The sequence below is a fragment of the Elgaria multicarinata genome, chromosome 6 (assembly GCF_023053635.1).
Source record: "Elgaria multicarinata webbii isolate HBS135686 ecotype San Diego chromosome 6, rElgMul1.1.pri, whole genome shotgun sequence".
In the NCBI taxonomy this organism is placed as follows: domain Eukaryota; kingdom Metazoa; phylum Chordata; class Lepidosauria; order Squamata; family Anguidae; genus Elgaria; species Elgaria multicarinata.
The window spans coordinates 26,451,287-26,469,907 of NC_086176.1; the positions used below are offsets into that span (position 1 = coordinate 26,451,287).

At 42.2% G+C, this 18,621-nt stretch overlaps 1 protein-coding gene across 2 annotated transcripts in view; it reads left to right on the forward strand.

Annotated features, from left to right (window-relative positions):
• PALM2AKAP2 (PALM2 and AKAP2 fusion) overlaps window positions 1-18,621 on the forward strand; it is a 278,607-nt gene that overhangs the window by 61,296 nt on the left and 198,690 nt on the right. For both annotated transcript variants that reach the window (XM_063129169.1, XM_063129172.1), the window contains exon 3: window positions 2,298-2,428. In XM_063129169.1, coding sequence (XP_062985239.1) covers window positions 2,298-2,428 — 131 coding nt within the window. The remainder of the gene's footprint in view (window positions 1-2,297; window positions 2,429-18,621) is intronic.

Consider the following 18,621-nt stretch of genomic DNA (forward strand, 5'->3'; position numbering starts at 1 on the left):
ATACATCCCAAAATAGCATTTGCCTTTCTTGCAGCCACATTGCAATGTTGGCTCATCTTCAACTTGTGATCTACAACAATTCCAAGATCCTTCTCGTTTGTAGTATTGCTGAGCCAAGTATCCCCCACTCGTTACCTCCCCCCAGTTTGGGAAGTTACCATTGATAAGCACTGAGTCCAATTCTGTAGCCAGCTATGAATCCACTTAATAGTTGTTCCATCTAGTCCACTTTTAGCTAGTTTGTTAATCAGAATATCATGTGGTACTTTGTCAAAAGCTTTGCTGAAGTCAAGATATATTATGTCCACAGCATTCCCACAGTCCACAAGGGAGGTTACCCAATCAAAAAATGAGATCGAATTAGTCTAACAGGATTTGTTCCTGACAAATCCATGTTGGCTTCTAGTAATCACTGCATTGTTTTCAAAGTGCTTACAGATTGACTTCTTTATAATCTGCTCCAAAATTTTCCCAGGGATGGATGTCAAACTGGCTAGTCTGTAGTTCCCAGGTTCCTCCTTTTTGCCTTTTTTGAAGATAGGGGTTGTACAACGTTAGCCCTCCTCCAGTCATCCAGCACCTCACTCGTCTTTCATGATTTCGCAAAGATAATAGACAGTGGTTCTGAGAGGTGTTCTGCTAGCAACTTCATTACTCTAGGATGCAGTTCATCGGGCCCTGGAGATCTGAACTCATTCAAAGAAATTAGGTGTTCCTTGACCATTTATTTATCAATCTCAAACTGCAATCCTGCCCCCTCAACTTCTGCTTCACTTTTTCCAGGGGGATCATAGACCCGCTTTTGGGAGAAGACTGACCCAAAGTAGGAATTGAGCACTTCAGCCTTTTTTTCCCCGGTCATCTGTTATCAATTTGCCATCCTCATTAAGCAGTTGAACCACCATTTCTACTACTCACGTATCTGAAGAAAGCCTTTTTATTGCTTTTAGCATCCCTTGCTAATCTCAACTCATTCTCAGCTTTAGCCTTCCTGACGCCATTTTGGCATTTCTGTGCTACCTGTCTGTACTCTTCTTTTGTAGCCTGGCCTTCCTTCCACTTCCTATATGTATCCTTTTTGTTTTGTTCATTTGAGTTGCTGTATCAACCTGGCACGAGTGAATGAAGTTCAGTTCATTTGTTTCTTTTCTGCTTTTGTTGTACTTTTTTTTCTCTTCATGCAGATATAAGGGCATCTGATGCTTTCTAAAAGTTTTTCCAATGAATGACAATTCATCATCATCACTATCATCATAACTGATTATTCTTTATTTTTGAAATATGTGCTTGCTGAAATGTAGTAAAATAACGAGTTATTCATTTCATTATTTACAAAATGTATGCATTTCTACTTCTAAGAGCAGCCTTTCCCAACCTGATACCCTCCAGATTCAACTCCCATCAGCTGCAGCCAGCATGGCCAATGGTCAAGAATGCTTGGAATTGTAGTCCAAAACATCTGAAAGTCACCAGTTTGAGAACGCTGTTCAGGTCTCCATGGACCTAATACTCTATCTACTGTGCTACACTGGCTTCTAGGCATATCAGGATTTAACTATAGGGTGACCATATGAAAAGGAGGACAGGGCTCCTGTATCTTTAACAGTTGCAAAGAAAAGGGAATTTCAGTAGGTGTCATTTGTATATATGGAGAACCTGGTGAAATTCCCTCTTCATCCCAATAGTTAAAGCTGCAGGAGCTATACTAGAGTGACCAGATTTAAAAGAGGGCAGGGCACCTGCAGCTTTAACTGTTGTGATGAAGAGGAAATTTTACCAGGTTCCCCATATATACAAATGACACCTGCAGAAATTCCCTTTTCAATACAGCTGTTAAAGATACAGGAGTCCTGTCCTCCTTTTCATATGGTCACCCTATTTAACTACCATAGGAAAGTTGGCCAAATACAAAAAATGACAGAATTCCTGTGCTTCTCATAGTTGTGTAGAACAGAGAATTTTAGCCAGTGCAGCTTTTCTCAACCCTTCATGACTAGCTGCCCCTGCCAAAATTTGATTCATTTCATCAGTTTGATTGTCTCTTTAGAGGCACATCTTAAAATTACTTCTGGTTATCAAATCAATGATCCATGCATTACACAGAGTAGATGTGACACCCTGGTCGAATGGAGATCTGGATGAGTCCTTGAGGGATTTATCCAGAGCGGGGAATGTGTGTCTTGCTGAAAGTACTCATCAGTGACTTTAAGAGGGCCATCAAATATTTAAGAGCACAAGTCCTCTTACTGTCTGTCTAAGTATGCCTCTTCTTTCTTTCTCTGTCACCTTCCACCTAGTCAAAAGCACTTCGTGAAAAATGGTTGCTGCAAGGAATTCCTGCCGGTTCTCCAGCAGAGGAAGAAGCCAGAAAGAGGCAGTCAGAAGAGGATGAGCTGAAAGTGAAAAAGCTCGAAGGCAACATCCATAGGTCGGTCCAAATTTCGCCTACATTTTTAGGCCCAGGTTCTAAGCACAGGAACAAAAATTCAATTGTACATAAATCAATGGAGGCTTTAGCTGATTATTCAGCAGAGTTGGTGAATTTAATCAGGGGGACATTAAGTTAAGGGCACGCTAGTTTATATTTGAGGCCATTTAGATTCTGGCATATTTGTTGCTGATAACAGGGAATAAAAAACAAATATTAAAAATGGGCTTCTAACCCTTTGTGCTCTAAGTTTGTCTGATGCCATCTAGCAAAAGACACCCTTGCCTCCTGAAGTTAGGCAAGTGGCTATGAAATAGGACTTTTTGGGAGGCGGCAGTCTATTTGTGGAATTGTGCCATCTACAGACAGCAATCTATTTGTGGAATTTGCTCCTCAAAAAGGCCCAGTGGATTCATTCTTTGGTGATGGTCAGAGGTGGTTTGGGCAGGCATTTTTTGTATGCTTTGATGGATTTGGTCATTGGTAATACTGTGTGATGTGGTGATGGTGGTTTAATCTTTCTTGGCGGTTTCATGTCCTGGTGGATTTTGTTTTTATAGTTTTGTTTTTATAGTTTGTATTTAACTCCCTACGTAAGCTGTTTTGGAGACTACAAGGCCTAATATAAAGTTTAAGACAAATTGGAAGACCATGGGTGGGAGCTTTACTTGTTAAATTTATGTTCATGCATTTCTTTCAGTACCTTAAAAAGCACCTATGAATACGATTATTTTGGTAATATACACATTCTTTTAAAAGATAATTAATGGGTTAATTGGTTAAATAAAGAAGTTTAGGGTGCAATCCTATGCACGTTTAGACAGAAAAAGTCCTAAAACTCCCAGCGTTCCCCAATCGGCATGCATATTTTAGGACTGTGCCTTAAAATACTTAAATAAATTAAAAGCCCTGCTTTCTACTGGTGTAAAAACTGAACTTCCAGTTGGAAAGGGAGGATGGGCTGAAAATATAGCTTGTGTAACTAGAGTCTGACTCAAGTGTTTTATAATAGTCAAATTGTACCAAACAAGGCCCCTATCATTTACAACCAGGAACATGGAGTCCACCATCAGTCCCATGGTGTCCTGCAGAGCTTCCACAGCTGTCTAGAGCATCAGTTGGAGTTGAAGATCAAGTGCCATGATCTCTATCTGCAAATGGCAGAGGCAACTATGGCCTTACTTAGCTAGACTTAGTGGTCTAGTGTGACGGAGGGGTGAAGGTCCCACGATATTTTTATCGCAAGATCTTCCCCTCTGTTCACACACGGCGCGCGACGGCCTCAGAGGAAGAGGCATTGCGCCTGCCATTTTGTGATTTTTTTAAGTGACAGAAGCGCATGAGCGCTCGTGCGCAAAAGGTAAGCCTTTTTTTTAAAAAAATCCCCACTCCCCCCACCCCACCCCCGATGGGCGCAGAGCTCCTGATTCCTAGAGGGGCCAGTTAAGCATTGCCAAAAAGGAGGAAGTGCACTGCCCCAAAAAGAGGACAAAACAGGACAAAGGTCGCCTAACATCTGATTACGTTAACTTATATGTATAGATGCAGATTAAGAAATAATTATTACAATTTTAAATAGAAGCCCATTACAGATCACTATAGTAGGAGAGACTGAGTACCTGCTCAGTCTACGGTCCAGGTGCCCACTCTGGATGGGCAACTTCAAGGCCCCTGTTGTTCTTCTTTCTTCTGGATTTTATCTTTAAACGAGATTTGGGCTGGATAGTCCTACATTTAGAGGACACCTTCAAATAGAGGTCTCCTCTCTCTAAAGTAAGACCAGTGGCCTCCCCCATATTCAAAAAGTTGGATTTTGCATTTCGTTCTCCTTCCTCCTTTGTTTAACAGTTCCATAAGTGATGCTAAGTAGGGCACCTACAATACATGGCTCAGAAATCTCAGTAACGCTGAGTTGAAAGCAGAAGAGAGGCATTTTCATGGGGTTGTTGTTGTTTTTAACCCACTGGAGGTTTCACATTCAAATTACAGGCATGTGAAATGGAAAATGCCACAGCTAATAAAAGATTCACTTGTAACACAGTGTGTGTGTGTGTGTTTGCTTTCACCTCAACAATTTACCATCTTGCTTCCCTCATTTTCCCATCCCGCATTATTCCGCCCTATTTGCTCTCAGGCTCATCTTCTTCCCCCAAGCAAATAAATACTTTTCAGGTTTTGAAAGGGACCAAACCAAGACCCAGTAATCTCAGGGCTTTCCCACTCTTAAGATTTAGTGTGTCAAGGAGACAAACAAGTGCTTGGGAGGACAAGCATCACAGAGGTTTACTCTGAGATGCAATTGGCTGCTGCTTTCTGCAGCTCATGTACTTGCTGCTAAACCTGACTTGATGTTGAGTAGAGTGTGTAAAAGTTGTTTATTGCCCTGGGCATGTCTACATTAAGGGTTTGCCCCGGGGTGGCTTCGCAGTAGCGGCACATCATCTAGGGTGACCATATGAAAAGGAGGACAGGGCTCCTGTATCTTTAAAGTGGTATAGAAAAGGGAATTTCAGCAAGTGTCATTTGAATGCATGTAGCAGCTGGTGAAATTTTGTCTTCATCAGAAGAGTTAAAGCTGCAGGAGCCCTGCCCTCTTGACCAGATACAAAAGAGAGGAGGGCACCTGCACCTTTAACTATTGCTATGAAAAGGGAATTTCACCAGATGCTGCATGCATACAAATGACACCTGCTGAAAATCCTTTTTCTCTACAGCTGTTAAAGCTACAGGAGCCCTGTCCTCCTTTTCATATGGTCACCCTAACATCATCTACATGACGCAGCCACCATTGCGAAGCCATCCAGGGGCAAACCCTGGAAACTCCACTCCAAAAAAGTCAGGCACTTGCCTCGTCTTTTTTGGCAGCGGAGCCCATGGCGCCCCCTACTTGGTCACCATGGGCGGCCCCGCGCCTCTGTAAAAGTAAAACAAATAAAAATGGGGGAGAGGAACAGGGCCATTCCTCCCCCCCTTTAAAAAATATAATCTGTATCTGCACAGCTGCACAGATACAAGTAATAAAAATAAAAAGAAATGGGGTGGGTGGGCAGCCAGAAGAAGGAGAGGTGGTTCTCTTGGAGTCCCTCTCCTCGTGTCCTCCTCTGGCTGCCTCATTCCTTCCCCTGCCTGTTTATTTTTATTTGTATTATCTGTACCTGCGCAGCTGCGCAGATACAGATAATAAATTTTAAAAGGGGGTAGGAACAGCCCTGTTTCTCTCCTCCTCCCCCCCCCCTTTTATTATTTTTTACTTTTACAGAGCAGGAAAGTTTTCACTTGCGTCCCTTCCCGTGCAGATGCCAAGAAGGAACCCAAGTGTGGGAGCAAGACGGGGGCCCTGTCTGGAATTGTGAAACCTTAAATTAACTAAATTTCTTTCAGGTAAATATAGAGGAGAATTTACTTCAAATGATGTCATATTTGTATTAATTATTTCCCTAGCGCTTTTCAGCACATGGAAGGGGTGGGGTTTTTTTTCTCCCCTACTTCCCAACAACCCTGAAATGTAGGTTAGGCTGAGAGATGGTATAAGCCAGTGAACTTCATGAATGGGCCATCAACCCTTTTACTGCACAAGATCACAGGCAGGTGGAAAGCAAGCAGAAAACATAGGAATGGTTTTTTTGCGATATTAAATAGGATTCTTTGGGAGGAGTTAAGGCTGCAATCCTAAACTCACTTACCTGGGAGTAAACTCCACTGAACACAATGGAATGTACTTCTGAGTAGGCATACATAGGGTTAAGCTGTCAAAAACATAATTGGTAAACAAAAAATTGTATCAAACCACAACTCATTTTATATGTGTTGTCAAAAAACAAAAAAAGCACCTTTTCCCTTACCAATCTACCCAGTCACTGAGGTCATCAGAGGACATGCTCCTGGTGGTTCCACATGGACCTATGGCCTGACTGGAGTCCACCAGGAAATGGACCTCTAACGTGGTGGCACCCTTTCTTTGGAACTCTCTGCCCCTGGAGGTCAGACAGGCACCTCCTGAATTCAGCTCTGTCCCAGGAAACATTCCTTGACTGTCAGCCACGATTTTATTGGCATTCTGTTTTTTGAAAAGTATAGTTTTAATTAGGGTGACCATATGAAAAGGAGGACAGGGCTCCTGTATCTTTAACAGTTGTATTGAAAAGGTAATTTCAGCAGGTGTCATTTGTATATATGGAGAACCTGGGGAAATTTCCTCTTCATCGCAACAGTTAAATCTGCAGGTGCCCTGCCCTCTTTTAAATCTGGCCATTCTAGTATAGCTCCTGCAGCTTTAACTGCTGTGATAAAGAGGGAATTTCACCAGGTTCTCCATATATACAAATGACACCTGCTGCAACTCCCTTTTCTATGCAACTGTTAAAGATACAGGAGCCCTGTCCTCCTTTTCATATGGTCACCCTAGTTTTAATAGTTTTTTAATTTTTGAATCTTTTACTATTTTACTTCTTATGTTCACCATGACAGAATCTGTTTCAGATATGGAGTGATATACAAATTTTGTAAACAACAACAACAACAAAACATCTTTAATGCTTATGGATTTTTTAAAAAAATTTGTTCTGTTTAGTACATTTATATCACAGTCTTCTGCTAAATATTTTTGTAAGCTGCCTTGAGAGCCTTTTTGGCTAAAGGGTGGGATAAAAATGCTAAAATAAATAAATAAAGGTGTGTTTTTTAACTTACAGTGTCTGAAGAACATTAATTTTAGACCCCACTGATGGCAGGAGGTGCTGTTTAGATGGTAGTGTATATTACTTAGGGTGACCATATGAAAAGGAGGACAGAGCTCCTGTATCTTTAACAGTTGTATTGAAAAGGAAATTTCAGCAGGTATCGTTTGTATATATGGGGAACCTGGTGAAATTCCCTCTTCATTACCACAGTTAAAGCTGCAGGAGCTATACTAGAGTGACCAGATTTAAAAGAGGGCAGGGCACCTGCAGCTTTAACTGTGGTGATGAAGAGGAAATTTCACCAGGTTTCCCACATATACAATTGACACCTGCAGAAATTCCCTTTTCAATACAACTGTTAAAGATACACAAGCCCTGTCCTCCTTTCCATATGGTCACCCTAATATTACTTAATTTATTCAAAATATTGTAAACCAGCCCTGCCACATTTACTGGCCCTCCTGTTCATTCTGCTGATGGGGCCTTAGCCCGCTGCACTAAAGTCCTGCCTTGTGTGTACCAATGTATCTGCCTTCAGAAGAGGAGGCCACACTGTGTGTGTGTTTTAGTGACACATTATTCTCAGGATGCCTCCTCTAAGGTCTTCAACTGGTAGGTCAGGATCCATGCCTGGGTCACAGCCTTACCTAAGGTGGATCACCACAACAGCACTGCCACCATACAAATATATGGCAGAAAATTCAGAAGTTGGTCCCCAGCATTATTTTGGGTCCTAATTTCTGTGCTAATGGAAAATAATCATTGCGCACATAATTACTGTACTCTTGGGCCTGGTCCAGGTATGCACATACTTCATTGCAGAGGATTCCACTAAATCAGTGATAGTCGACCTGGTACCTTCCAGATGTTTTGGACTACAACTTCCATAAATCCCAGCCAGCATGACTAATGGTCAGAGATTAGGGAAATTGTAATCCAAAATATCTGGAGGACACCAGTGGCCTACACCTGCACTAAAGCACTGCGTTTGAAATGATATGAAGGGAAAGTTCTATCTATGGCATTGTGCCTCTTGGCACATCCAGATGGGCAAGTAACCAGTTGATGTTGCAGGGCGTGTGAACGACCCCTTGATGAATGTAAACTTGTTGACTGCTTGCTGAATATGTGAACTGGCAACACTGAATAGCATTGTAATGTGAGATACCAAAAATTGTTGTGCTATGATGTGACTGCTAATTGACTTGGTTTAAATGAATACAGAAAGGGCTTCGGAGGACAATCTAATCAGTGGCTGCTAACTGATTCTCACAGTCTGATCCACCATAACATCTCAACTTAAAATATAACTAGGGGCCTGCAGCCAATATTTTGACTAGTACATTTCAGTGCACAGAACCCACAACTCAACTGGACTGAGCAAATACAGATTGGATTAGACTGTGTCTCCATCCTCTGATCCAAGTTCTGTTTGTGCTGAGGCTTCACTACAATATAATATTCTTAAGAAAAGCCGTTGTAGAAAATGAATTTTCCTAGACACATTATTGACTGTATGCTGCAGGTAAAGCACACACTGGGATTCTGCATGTGTGCCTCTTGTGGTTATTTTCACCACATGACAGTCTGTTATTTTGCAGCGCTGAATGGAAAGTTGGCACTTGACATCTGGGGACTAAATAACAGTCAGCCTTTACAGAACTTGAAAACCCACGTACAGCCTGTGGCGTCTTTTCACTATTTGGAAATCCCCCAAACTTATTTAGTTTGACTATATTATGTTAAACAGTATTGCAGAGCTTTATACACCTAAAACACATAAAGCGAGAGATTTGAAAATAAACACATGGGTCACGTTGCAGGATATCCTTACCAATAACAGGAATGCTCCAGTTCAGGGTGATAACTAGCCAGCCTGTCGTGCTTTCCTCTGGGATATTGATATAAATTGTAAGGGTCGCAGCTCCCAGTATTATTATTATTATTATTATTATTATTATTATTATTATTATTCTGATACTCGGTATTCCATGGTGCCTAGTGTCCACTGTTTAGAGCTTGTTGCGCTGCTTTGTGTATGGGGGGAAGGGGTGCTCCATTTTGGATTTTTTTCAAGGATTGTTCTGTACTTCTGCATACCTTGGGGGTCCTCTGAGCATGTTGATGCCTACATTTTGTTTCTCAGTAGCCCGGTTTTGTTTTTCAGTGTTCCATTTGGCTCCAGTCCTGTTAGAATAAAGGCATGGACTGTATTCTCTACGTATACTTTTCAGAGAGCCAAGGTTGGCTGTGCCTCCCTGTTGTGTGACTTTTGTGACACAACTGGATTTGTTTCTGTATAATGTATGAAGTGGCCCTCACTCTAGCTTGTGCCAATTCACATGTAAATATTTTTGAGGTTGTACTACCCATTTTCGCATGGAGCCATATGTATGTAATCGCACCCATGCAATTAGCCCAGATCTTTGAGTTTCTCTGATGTAATCATTTTTCCAATTTTCCAAACAGAGCCTATTTTACATGAATGACTCAAGATGTGTGTGTGTGGCCGGGTTTGAGGGTGGGGGGAGGAATTCAGTCCAGAGTGGAATTGGCGCAGGAATTTCTTTTGATGTCCAGGTTGTAGGGAAAATATTGATCTCAAAATTGGCATAGTGCTGCAAAAAGCTTTGGGAATCACTTTGTTGCAGAGAAGTGTTTAGATACAATTATGTGAGCTGCCAGAAGCAAGGGCTTTATTAAACAACTATGGATTCTTCTAAGTCCCATTGCTTTTAATGGGAGAGATCTAAAAGTGTGCTTCAATCTCCCATTGAAATCAATAGGGCTTAAATTACATAACTTGGGCTGGATCAGCTCCTAATGAAGTACTGCCCTAAGGTTTAATTGATCAAAAATTCAACTCCTCAAAACTTACTCAAACACAATCCAGTTGAGTCCTTCGTGATGTAAAACTATATATTTTAAAAGCTGCTTTAAATCACCTCTCATTTCTGGTAGCAATGGAATTCCTGCAAGGTCAACCTTCATCATTCATTCACCACAAGGGAGACCAGCATTCCTCAACATGGGTTGCTCCAGATGTTTTGAACTGCAACTCCCATCAACCCAAACCAGCATGGTTAATGGTCAGGGGTGATGGGAGTTGAAGTCCAAAATATCTGGGGGGCACCAAGTTCAGAAGGGCTGCTGCAAACTGAGACAATCAATAGGATTCTCACCTGTGACAAACAGACTTTCAAATTGCAACTATTCACAATACCTCCGTATTGCTGTTTTATAGACAAATTATGATCTTTCTAAGTGCTGCGGTACAGTTAGAAAGAGTAATAAGATGTAAGGAGTAATGTTCACTCACATTATTTAGTACTCAAACCCACATTTTGCAATAGATCCTTGAAAGAATCCCTACACCAAGCAGGATATTCCACTATGAAAGCGATATATAAAAGGCAGGAGCCACACTACTGCTTTATAGCAGTATTGAAGTGCACTGACAACTGTTGGGCTCCATGACACATACCATATACCGCTTTCATGCCACTTTCATAGTGTTATATCCTGCTTGGTGTAGATGTGTCATGGGCCTCAACTGTTGTTAGTGCACTTCAGTACCGCTATAAAGCTAATAGTTTTATTGTCCCCATTGCTGTTGGTTTGTTATTGTGATTTTAGAATGTAAGCCATATGGCAGGGTGTTTTGTATTCTGTTTTATTTTGTTCTGTACAGCACCATGAACATTGGTGGCACTATATAAATAAATATTATTAATAATATTTATTAATAATAATAATATTGCAGCGCACTTCAATACCACTACAAAGCAGTAGTCTGGCTCCTGCCTTTTTTATACTGCTTTCATAGTGGAATACCCTGCTTGGTGAAGATGAGCCCTCAGTCTACTTACTCTAGAATAGGTGGGGATGCCAACTTTTAATTAAAAAAAATAATAACACTGGTTCTCTGGGAGAGGTAGGACCTGGCTGTTCAGAACATGGTGAATTATGGTCAGAATCTGGAAGAATTTGAGGCTTATTGGCTCTAGTGTTGATTTGACTGCCTTATCCAGTAAAAATACCAGGTGGTTGACAGATCTAGCTGTTTGCATAATACCAGGATAGGCAACATATGCCCCGGTAGAAGTTGTTCAGATCCCATCAGCCCCAGCAAGCAGGGTCAGTTGATTGGAGTCCAAAAACATCTGGGAAGGCCAGAAGTTCCCCATGCTGGTATAACAGCTCACTGCTTGAATTCTTAAAATATGTAGTACAGAAATCATAATACATCTTGTAACAGCCCAGCAGGACTCACTGGCTGGGCTTACTCTCCTTCTCTTGTTGAAAACACCCAGGTAGACAGGCAGCAGGTAGCTGGATATGAGTATCAAGTTAAAAAGTAGCAGTGCCTGGCGATGGCTCCTGTTGATAAGGGCAGCACAGCTGTGAGAGACTGAAGCCTCAGCAGCAACAGCTGGGCCTCATCAAGGTGCTGCTATAAAGCTGTGGAAAGGAGCAGGAAGAGGAGGGTAGAGAGCAGAATAAGGCTGGTAAGAGGCAGACAGCCTTTGCCAGGGCAGATACTGGAGGAGTGTCTTGCTTGCAATCATCGTCCAGGGCTTCCTTGACCTGAAAATTTCTCTGAGGCCCCAGAAGAGCCCCAACTGCTGTGTGGTCTGAAGAGCAACTTCCCCAGGAATGGATGACAACTGGTGAGAGAAAACTGTGAAGGGTTGTCACCTAAAAGGCCAATACTTCAAAAGGGAAGCGTTAAATATTTTCTGAATATGAAGTCAGGAATGAGGGCGGAAGGCATAATTTCTCACCCTGAGCTGTGAGTCTATATTCTTGCTTGCCCTCAGTGCTATAACTAGAGGCAAAGACTTACAAATAAAAACTGTCTGTGTGTACTGTTGGACTTTTGCAATTATGAAGGCTTTGGAAGAGGGTGGGTTTAATGTACCCTTTCTGGAGGGCCTGTGCCCAAATATATATGTTCTCTTCTATAGAGAATTTTGTACTGGACAAAACTATATAAGAATATGCTTAGGCCAAGCTTGGACAATCACTAAACCCAGGCCTAGCATCACCAATGGGCATCCTCAGGCAGCTACTGAGCTGACTTCAACATCCTACCAGGACCCGCTGTTAATTCCTGCCCTTAGCCCCCTTTTTAAATTGTGGCTGAGCCTGGGAGCTGCCGTTTCCTAAAGCAGCATATACTTTTGGGGCTTTGTGGGAAATTAAAATTATTAATTCCCAATCCCAGTGCTCCTACTTTCTGTTGACCCTTGCAAAGCCAGGGGAGCATAAGAGAAGGCCTGCCAGAGACCACTGTATCAAGGGCCCTGACCAAGCTAAGTCAAGTCCACCAGCTGTGTAGTGTGGCCTTCCAGGCACTTGGAAGGCCACACTACACTACCTCCAGATTTTACAGACCCTGGTGAACAGTAAAAACAGAATATTGAACTGCTGTCCACCACCAAACCTGGTTGGAGGTTTACATTTGACTTTGAGGGCAGCAAACCCTTCTGGCAGTTGCTTCAACGTATTCCAGCTTTTTCTACGTGTTATATTTTCTTCAGAACTTCAAATGTATGTAGGGCAACTCTAGTCCTAGCAGTTTATGGAGGGGGCAGGGCAAGGAAAGGCTTGTGGTCTGTCAGCTATGCATTTTTCCCTAAAACTGTGGGTGGCATTTATCACTTGCATGGCCTTGTGTGACTCCAGTTGCAGGAGGGGGAAGAGGCTGAAGTGGTGTTTCTTCAGCTGGAGTATGGTTGCACTGAAAACAATGGGGTCCCACACAAACAGCCAACTCAGGGTGTCCACAGTCTTGATGGAACAGTTATTGCTGAAAGTAGGCCTCTCCTGTAGAAAGTATAATGTGGAAATGATGCATGGGGGTAAGCATAGAAGCCCACTATTTGTGTAAATGAATGAAGAGTCCTTATTTGGACCTTTCCTCAGACTAACGTGACTGCATGCTCTGAAGGGGGGAATCATTCTCCATGAGCATGCAGAGCGCAACAAAAACAATTGAGAGCAGGCAGTGGAGAAGCCTGGGGAATACAATCAACCTCATTCATGCCCAGGCAAGGGAAATCCACACGTTCTCTGTGATATCATTGTGTCCATCCCCCCCACCCCCCAGGCATCATGGTAGTGGATTCGTTTCGCTGTCGCTTTCAGTGAAGTAGTAAGCCAAATGTAAGGCTTTTTTCACAGGACAAGTCTGTTAAGTAAAGTATTTGCACAACTCTGCACATGAACACATATCCTACCCACAGCAGTCAAATCCTAATGGGTTTGCATTATAGCTTTGGACCATGTCTGATGTGTCCAGTTATGCAAAGAGAAGTTAAATTGTGGGGAAGTATCCTCCCGTCCATAGTGCTTTATTGTACCAATGTCGCTGGAAAAGCTTTGAGGAAGCAGACATTTCCTTGCCTCATGCCCTGACAAGAGCTCAGGCCACAAGGGAAGAGGTCTTGAGGCTGGCCTCACCTCTCTCTGGGCACAATGAACCTGAGCACACAGAGCTGAGAAACAAAATTTAAAAAACCCTCCAGTCCAAGCCACCAAGGCTGGCCCTGCTATTAGCCAAAATAAGACAGTTGCCTCAGGCAGCAGATGCAGGGAGGTGGCAGCAAGATGTTGGAGAAAGGAGCTATGGGCCACGCATCTTGCCTTGCACCTCCTATGCTAGCCGGCTGCCAGTCCAACAGCCAATTCAGACATTTGGGGTGGGGATTGTTGTAAAGTCCTCTTACAGGTCTGTTACATTCCAGGTCAGAGAACTTGTCTAAGAGTGCGTCCGAAATATAATGCATGTGAAGGGTGAAGGCTGGCCGGGGCAGGGAGGGGAAGTGCTCAGTGGGGCTTAACCGCCTTAGAAGTGTGTTTAGAAAGTGCAGCTTCTCTAACACCTTTACCAGGTATTTGCCAGAATACCTGGAACCCTAACATATTTACCAGAATTCTGTGGGACCAATGAGTGTGATTTTTAATATTAGAACCTAACACACCTTTTTAATAGTTTGTACCCTTCACACCAATTTCTGTCTGCTTGAAAAAACACACACACACACACACACACACACACCCCTACCATTGTGAGCATTTTATTCTAAAAGCTTCCTTTAGTACAAAGAACAAAAGTAAACAGAACTGCAAGAGCTAAAAATGTACGGAAGTGGTTCATGCAAAAAGACTGGTTTTATTGATTTTTGATATTCTTTTTCTGGCATAAATATATAGGGTGACTAGAAGCAAAGGGCTGCTTTGCCTTTAGCAGTTGTGTAGACAGGAATGCTTGAGGAATTTGATACTCGGAAGGATGCATTTCTCCCATACAAACCTGTCTGGATTTGAAGGTTCATTCTTTCCATCCTGCCACTACTGGAGGCATATTTGGTGGGAATGCGAAAGAGAGATTCTCAGTGGCTGTTCCTAGGCTCTGAAATGCCCTGCTAAGTTAAGTGAGGGCAGGGTTGCTTCATCTTTGTGAACCGCCCAGAGAGCTTCGGCTATTGGGCGGTATAGTCTGACAACTGTATGATTATTGTGAAAGACCTTCTCTTTAGTGACATGTATGTGGAAACATGTCCTGTACACATACTGCATTCTCTTCCAAAATTAGACAATTTTATTGGCTTTGTCCAGAGATCTCTCGGCTCAAAATCCATCAGAGGCAAAGCTGGAATCTGAGTGTAACAGATATGACCTGCCTCTCTCCAGCGCTGTGAATGGTATATGATACACACTACTAAAAAGCTCCCCAGCGTCACCATAAGTATGTTAGGCGGGAATTGGAGTATGTTGTGAATATTTGGTTTAACTGCGCTCTTGCTGTTAGGTCAATGACTGACTGGCGCCCATGGAATGGTTTGGGAGTGGCATGTAAATGGGTGAACTGAGTTCTCCGGCTTCTGCAAAGCTTAAGGAGGCTCAGGGGACAACATGGCAATGGCGTGCTGCAGCTGCCTTGCAAAATATTCTTCTAAAATTAGCACGGATATTCCATTGCAGGTGTAGCAGCTTGTGAATATGTCCTCGTGGATTATCACACAGATCAAAATGCCAACTACCACAGCCACACAGATGACACTCTTAGGCCTGAGAATTAAATATTTGACCATTGCCTGTTTTCATAACCTTCTTGTATACCAATATATAACAATACTTTGCTTATCTATGTAATGGGCTGCATACATTAAGCAATTTGGTGGAAGCACAGAAAATCTTTGGGTTTAAATGTACATTCTGTGGGAGATTCCATTCTTTGGAACCTCTGACGTTTTTCTGTTTTCTTAAAAAAGCTGCTGTGGGGCAGCAGTTGGGATTAGGGCCAGGGGGCTATGAGTTGGGGAGCGGATAACCTATGGGCAAAATTTGTGCTCCCATTTGTATTGGGGCTGAGGTTACTGTTTAAAATAATCCCTAAGCTTGTTTTTCAGAGAGAGAAACATGGAAAATTGTAATCATGATGGAACACACATTTAGAGATGTGAAGGGCCATTAAAACATTGTGCCAATATATCCATTTTTTTAAATGTATTTCTAACCCTTCATGTCTCTGCTATGAAGGGCCAGAAATACATGGGCAGTTGGTCCTCCAAATTCAATACTTTGGCCACAGAACTGATTTTTCTAAGGGTCTTGTGTGTTTGGTTCTTTTTTAAAGTAAGTTTCTAGTCCTCATTGTTCCTTGAAAGATTATAGGTGGTGACAGATTTTTTAAAAAATCCAGAGGAGCTGCTGACTAAGATTTCCATTTGTCAGAGGGCAGGGCTTCAGCTCTTTCTCACAACTAGCAATTTGCTAAATTAATATTGCTTTAAAAAAGAAATAATGCAAATTTGCATAAGCCACAAAGAATCCAGCTTTTCTTCCTGTAGAATTTTGGTTATCTTGACACAATGTTTTATTGGCAGATGTGTTTTGTAGAGCATGCACAAAACCCTGTTAGTTTGTGAACTACAATACATATTTCTATATTTAATTATAACGTGCTATGACTTTAAGATATGGGGAAAGTATATCAATAAATAAAATGTAATATTGAATTTTCATCTCTTGTTCTGTAATTAGGCAGTCACTTTTCTCAGTACTTATCTAGTTCTTTCAAGTATAACTTACCAGTGTTAGATGTGAGACTGATACAGTAAAGGAATGAGGACTAGAGGTCCTTCCCACGTTTTTATTTATTTATCGATTTATTCATTCATTCTATTTTATTCATTCATTCATTTTTGCTTGCCTAATGCAATTGTAAGCACTCAGAAGCAAAGTATATCAGCTTAATTGTTTATAGTAACAAAATGGTACCCAAGCCATCAGGTATCATAGCCATCATAATATTTAAGTGGGGTAAAATTTGCAATACTGAATAGCCCGAAGCCAGAAGATATACACAGTGGACACATTCATCTCTGGAATAAAATTAGAAGATTCTGCTATAGCTGAAAACATACACATCCTCCATGATGGATCAGTTTCCATGGATACACAGTGGAGAAGTGTCCGCCCAGCTGTGATATGCTGGGCTTAGCTCTCTCTTTCTCTAGTTCTTTTACAATGCTTAATGATAAATCCTGTTACCTGTGGTATTCGTTATTAGAAATGAAGCAACATACCGCCCTCACTGGAATCCAGGCTACCACCCACTCCCCAGAGGTGTGCTGTGCTCATGTCTTGGATTTAGAAATCTGCAACTTCCCAAAGGGGCATTGATACTGGCAATTCCGCTGTACTCCAGAAGCAACAGTGCAGCTGTGTGTGGCTCCCAAGGGCAGGGCTAGAACTAGTGGGTGGAAATTGCAGGGAAACAGATTTTGGCTAAACATTAGGATCAACATGCGAATGGTTAAGACCTGTTCAGCAGTGAAACAGCCTGTCATGGGAAGTGCTGCGTTCTGCTTTGCTGGAGGCTGGAGCGCCATTGGTCAGGGATTCTGTAGTTGCACGCTGTGTTGCAGATCCTGCATTGAGCAAGGGACTGGACTAGGTGGGAATCTACACTGATGTTATTCTAACATTTTGAATGGGTTACTGTGATGCACAGCGTCACGTGACCCTGTATCTCTAACATTGTAAATGAGTTGTACTTACTGGTTCTATTTCATTGTCCCCTTTCTTGTTGCTTAGTTGTAGCGCTGCTGCTGATCCATGTGCCTCGTTCTACCGGTAATTTTCCTCTTCCTCTTCTCAGAGTAGCAGAGCTGGGTTTGCTCCGCCCACTTCCTGTTCTCCTTCCTTCACCCCGTTTGCTATCTTATCTGCTACGGCAGATAAATCACACCAGCGTTATACTGTGCAATCACTGACAATTGCATGCAAAGGACTCAGAAGTTTTTCACCTTAGAATCTGATTTTATTGTGAAGTACCCCCATGCATCCTGCATTAATTGTGCTCCTTTTGCAAAAGATTCGCCCTAATTCCGAGCCACTGCTGTGGGCGCAGGAGCAGGATTTTAAACAAATGCTTACATCTGCGTAAGCTATAAAGGTAAAGATGCCAAAATCGGCATAGTAATAGATATTAGGGAGAGCTTTAAGCATACCAAGTTTGAATCGAATTGGGTCATCTGTTGATTTTTTATGATTTTTTTTTTAACATTTCCCCCCTCTTTGCAAAGGAGCTGAGGAGCTCCGTGCAGGAAAATTAACACGGGTCTCTGCTACCAGTCCAAAACTCTAACCAGCAGGGCTTCAATGGTCATCCATCCAAACCCTGACCAGACCCAGACCTTCTTAGCTTCAGCAAAGTGGCTGGCTCCTATGCATTCAGGCTATTCCCTGGGACTTGTGTTAAGATGTTTTGGGAGGGAGTTTGTGTGTGCTTATGACTATTGCCCTGTAGGTAGAGCAAACTGAGTAGCTCTGCTTACTCTCAGAGAAGAGGAAAAACGGAAAGGATTGAACAATGTGCCCTGAAGTAACATTACAGCTAAACGTAAGTAACGCTAGTGTGCCCTGTGATACAGGGAACCGATACAGAGAACCACATTAGAAACGGACACTAGCAACGTTATAAGACTAGTGTAGATTCGGCCTAGATGTTTAGCTGGCTTATAGCTTCATCCCACGTACTTGTTTCCCTCGAATTATCCCCTACAGCATTTGGCTGTCGTTGTTGTTGCTAGCTAAATCACACCCCGGGCAGCGCTCCTAAGATCCTTTGCATACCAGGAAATGGGTTTAAGGGGGAAATGTAAAAAATCCTTTAAAAAAATCAACAGATGACCCAATCCGATTCAAATTTGGTATGCTTAAAGCTCTCCTTAATATCTATTACTGTGCCAATTTTGATGCCTCTATCTTTAAAACTTACGCAGATGTAAGCATTTGTTTAATTTTTCTTTAAACATATCAAATCCTGTTCCTGCACCCCCAGTAGCTGCTTGGAAAACAACAAATGATTCGCTCCAAAAGTAGTACCAAAATTGGTTGGGTCTTTTGCCTTTGGAGCACAATTAAAGCAGGATGCATGGGAGTACTTCACAGTGAAAGCAGATTATAAACTGGAAAACTTCAGAGTACTTCACAATAAAA